Source organism: Aplysia californica, unplaced genomic scaffold, assembly GCF_000002075.1.
Source record: "Aplysia californica isolate F4 #8 unplaced genomic scaffold, AplCal3.0 scaffold00006, whole genome shotgun sequence".
Taxonomy (NCBI): Eukaryota; Metazoa; Mollusca; class Gastropoda; order Aplysiida; family Aplysiidae; genus Aplysia; species Aplysia californica.
Window position 1 is genome coordinate 1,275,536 of NW_004797276.1, and position 5,000 is coordinate 1,280,535.

General features: G+C 42.1%; 1 protein-coding gene across 2 annotated transcripts in view; it reads left to right on the forward strand.

Annotated features, from left to right (window-relative positions):
- The window catches only part of LOC101852289, a 20,489-nt gene that overhangs the window by 2,579 nt on the left and 12,910 nt on the right, over nt 1-5,000 (forward strand). For both annotated transcript variants that reach the window (XM_005089423.3, XM_005089424.3), the window contains exon 2: nt 366-2,599. In XM_005089423.3, coding sequence (XP_005089480.1) covers nt 407-2,563 — 2,157 coding nt within the window. In that variant the 5' untranslated portion in view covers nt 366-406 and the 3' untranslated portion in view covers nt 2,564-2,599. The remainder of the gene's footprint in view (nt 1-365; nt 2,600-5,000) is intronic.

The window sequence follows — 5,000 nt, forward strand, 5'->3', positions numbered from 1 at the left end:
CTGTTGAGCGGGGATATGCGCTATACAAATGCTATCTATTATTATTTTTATTTTTTTTAATCTTCTTTTTGGTGGAGCCTCTATTATCAAGTTCTCTAGTGTTGTTGGTGTTGTTGCGGGGGGAGGGGGTTGCTTTGACTGTTGTTTATGTTACTGTTGCAGATATCGTTCTTTTGTTTTTGATTCTATACTGTTTGCTGCTTGAAGAGTCAAATTAATGTTTAATATGGCCAAAGCACCTTAATCACTTGATATACGGTATAATGTTATTGTCATGATTCAATTCACTTCGCAACTCTCCTTTACAGTACAATATTATTTGAAGCTAGGATGATAAAATGTTTTATTTTTGTTCCATGAAACAGAATGATGCATTCGTGAATACAGGAGCCAGAACAAAATCAAAATGTCGTCCACATCGCCCGGGCTCAACACGACCTCGACGACCTCTGACATCTCGAGAGCCCCGCGCATGGTGTTCCTCACTCTCTTCATGATCATGTCGTCGGTGGGCAGTCTCCTCCTCATCATCGTCATCGTCCACAGTAGAAAACATCGAACTATTCAGAATCTCTTGATAGCCAACGTGTGTGTCGTGTGCTTCATTGACACCTTTCTCAACATGTCTCTGGTTATGGGGTCTCTAATCGTTGATCATTGGGCTTTTGGGGACTTTATGTGTAAAGTTAATTGCTTTTTCCTGAATTTGGTCAACATCGAAACCGTTCTTCTACTCATGAGCTTGAGCGTGGATAGATATTTTTCTCTGCGCCACTCCCTCAAGTACGAAGCGTGGTTGTTTTCGTACAGGATATACCTCATCATTGCCTACCTCTGGCTCCACGCTGCAGCCTTCAGCATTCCTTTCCTCACAGACGCCGTATCTTCTCAGTTCCGCCCTCAGCTTCATCTGTGCTCCGTGACCGGCGACACCTCCGTGGTTTTCGTCTACCTCACTCTCATCATCTGCTTCCTTGCCCCTCTTGTTTCCATCGTCGTCTTTCAGATCCTTATAGTGAGGGTCACGTGCGAGCTCAGGAACTCCAAGAGAACGCAAGATCCTCATAAAAACTACACTCAAATGCTCAACGAGACACCGCTCTCAGACTCTGTGGTATCTCACCCATCCTGTTACACACGGATTCTGTTTGTTCTCTGGCTAATACTCAATGTGCCTTTTGTGATCACGTCCTCTATCAAACATTATGAGCAGAGTCAAGGAGTTGAGGAAAGTCAGTTCCTAGACTATCCATGGGAGGTTGATGCCGTGTTCATATGGATGAAGTTTTTCTTCTCAGCAATATTCCCTTTTGTGACGTTCTTTTGTAAGAAAGATTTGTGGCAAAGCACTAAAGAATGTGTGCTTTGTCGGAGAAATAATTCCATCATTGACATAGAGGTCGTAGGCCTAGGCAGTGATACAAATGTCAGCAAAGATAAACCTCCAAACATTGAGGTCGAGTTCTCCACCCCGAAAAACAAAGAGAAAGAACGAGAGAAAGCGGAGGTCTCCCATATTCTTGCGTTTAGTGTTCCGGTCCTTTTTGCAACCTCCACTGGAATATGTATTGAAGATAAGTCTTCAGAGCACGTCACAGACACGTCATCGCTTTCCCAAAATGAGCTAGCAATCACAGCAGCAATAAAGGGCAAGAAACTCGACATTTCTTATTCCGACCCTGAATGGCCGGAGGAGCTTATTGGGGATACGAGTGACTATGATTCCAGTTGTGAAATAGACCAGTACTCGTCCTCCCAACCGGTGTCCACTAGAAATGTCCATGGAACGCTGCACAGAACCAGATCGCTGTCCGATCCGGAAATAGCAGCCCACCCATCGCCCAATAAAGCTAAAGTGGTGAAAAGATTTTCTGGGACGTCTGGTGCAGATTCAGGCTTAGATCTCAGTGGTACGTCAGGCACCAATACAGGAAAGCTTATCTCTGCCACTGTTGCCCCGCAGGGTTCTCAACCTAGCCCATGTGACCAAGAGTCTGCCGTACCTTCTTTGGTGAAAATAAACAGTCCAAACGCTTCCTCGCTACTCAAAGAGGACGTAAAATCCAGTAAAACAAAAAACAATGACAATTTAGCAAGCAAAACAGAGAATGTCGATAGCAATCCCCCAAGTAAAAAGCTGACGTCGAACAAAAATGGCAAAGACATTCGTACAGTGGTCTCTTCACACTCGGAAGAAATCAAAATAAAACAGATTGTTTCCAGTGAAGAAATGGCACAAAAAGGAGCAATTTCAAAAGAAACAACTATCAAACGTGATTGTTCGGCAGAAACTGTCCAGTCTTCGGGAAAATCCCAGAACCGTTTGCCTACTCGTTTGAAACCTATCGAGGGAAAAGAAAGTCCAAGCCCGAAGGTTAGACGGAAGAAACATAAAATAAAACGCGTAGGGCGTTCTTCCAATACCGTGGTCACTCCAGGCGTGGCGAAGATCTGTGGACATAAAGATGACGCAAGTTCCAGTGAACATACAGCCCAGTCCCGTACTTCTTCAGCTTCAAGGACGACAAAAGATGTCTCGAATAGAACAAACTCGGATGGTTGACCATTGCGGTATCCTGTCAAGGCATTGCATGTATCAGTAAGTAGATCTATAGTCTTGGCAATTTGTCTTCTTTTTTCGTTTTTAAAGAGGAAAAAATACACTGCAAAGACTAGAATCCTCCATGTGTTTCTAACTGAAGGCTGAGTGTTAAAGAGTTTTGGGGCTTTTCCAAGATATTGTACTCTGTTTCTTACATAAAGATTGGCTTAAATCGCAATCTTCTTAGTTCTTTGAGATAATACAGTGTGTTTGTTTCACTGGCTGCTGCTTAGGTATAGCTATTGTAGGGCCTGCATGTCACCAAGATGTTTTCTTTTAGTATGCACGGTAGTGCTAAAACTGGGAAAATATAACCATAACTTCTGTTAGAAGGAAAACAGTAATGGTACCAAAAATATCAGCAACAGCAAGAAAAAAATCCCTTCAACTAAATATTACATACTGTTAAGGAAGGGATATTTTTAAATATATTTACTCAAAATATATGCTTTTTAAAATCTTAAACCCATAATTAATTAGTATGATGTGATTCACTCTTCCATTATTAGTATCAAAAGCAAAATACTCGAGATTATGGTGGTTTAAAATGATCCCCCCCCCCCCAACAACAATACATAAATGAATAAATAAATAAATGAATAAAATAGTGTTATATTAGTCCTTTTGAAGTAGATGCTGTAAGATATTTAATTACAGCAGGATAACTGCACTCTTCAAAACAATACTGGAAAGTACTTTGCCCCAACTGATTCATGGAAAGATGTAAAAGACCTAATTTCGGGAAACAAATCTTGAAAATTTGCATGGTTATTTCTCGAGCTTTAATTTCAAGCATTTAATTTTTTTTAAGTAGTGACCTTTAGAACAAAATCATTTTTCTCCCAGAGCCAACCCATGGCATTCGTCTAAACATACGAGGTCTGCACCCATCAGGCGCCACCTCTGTAATCGGGCCTGGTTTCCTTGTGGGTCCAACATAATCTTGTTTGGTTCCCTGCGACGTGGCCATAGACTCGTATAATTACCCTTGATTGTATGCCATTTCACCGTGACCAGGGGCTGTGGCGTTGCGACACAACTGATGATCAGTGGTGTGTTATGTAATTATACAAGAATCACAAGAATCACAACTCTGAACAATGGGATCCACCTTCTCGTAGGAATACAGGAAACCCTGACGCGAAGCAGAGCAAAGTTAGGCTGTTTATCAGGGAGCGAAAGGCTGTATAATATTATTTTGGGGTAAAGGGGGAAGGCGAGGGGGTTTGCTGTTTTCTGTTCATTTTATATAGTATATTCGGTTATTTGAGGGAGGCATTGCGCTGCCAAGAGCGAAATGCTCGCAGCTAAAGGGATTTGAAAACAACAACAACAACATATAGTATATTGCATTATATATTATTATACCCTTCAGAGTTGGAAAGAAAGACGGAGAAAGGTGAAAGGGGTCACATCTCGTGAAACCAATTAAGGATGTAGTGCAGGCTAACACTTCGAAGATAAAGCATGAGTTGTATGAGTATGAGACAAAAGTTGATATGCGAACAATACGAGTCCCCCCCCCCCCCCCAGGGCAGTGCCACGGACTGAAAGGCCTTTAGGCCATTCCCCCCCAAAAAAGGGGGGGGGGGGTATTACATGTTCTTATGCACAGTAGAATTGTAAATGGGCTGATTTATCATTGCCATGCTCATACTGTGCCGGAACAACACAGGGGGAACATCTGCTTTTTCTTTCCTCATCCTTACTATCCTCATTTTTCCTCTACTTCTTTTGTGTGTTTATCACTCTCTTATAAACTGTTTTTTCCGGGGTGCCTTGATGGTCGAAGCATACTTTGTGCTGTTGAGACTAGAGAGGCGAGCAGAGTAAACCTGATTCCTCGTTAGGACTTCTTAGTTGACATCTATCCATTGGCGCTCATATTATGACCTTATGCAGTTGCAAGCGCCGTAAAACTTTACTAAAACAACAACGAACAATACGATATGAAATAAATAGAGACAGATGCAAACAGAAAGAATGAGAGAGAAAGAGAGAGGGGGGAGGCTCAATTTGTTTCTGCGACTAATACCTCTCACACTAGGGCTTCTTCGCCTGTAAAACGAACCTGTATAACACGAAAATTAATAGCCTGAGAGTAAGGTTTAGGTAAAGTTCCGGGGAAAAACTCGCCACCTATAATATCGATTGTCACATGACAATTATCTAAGATCTTTTCCCAATACCTGCGGCATGCTCCCTGCTTGTCGGCCTACTAATTTTCACAACAGAATCTCATTCCTTAAACTGTTTGTTGCAAGCTTTGCTCGAACTTCATTATTCCACCATTGCCTTCGTTCGGTGTTTCAAATATTTCTGATCTATTACGCTTGTACATCCCTATTTGTGTTGCTTTTAGGTAGTTTTCTCTAAGCCGCCACCCCTCCCCCCCCCC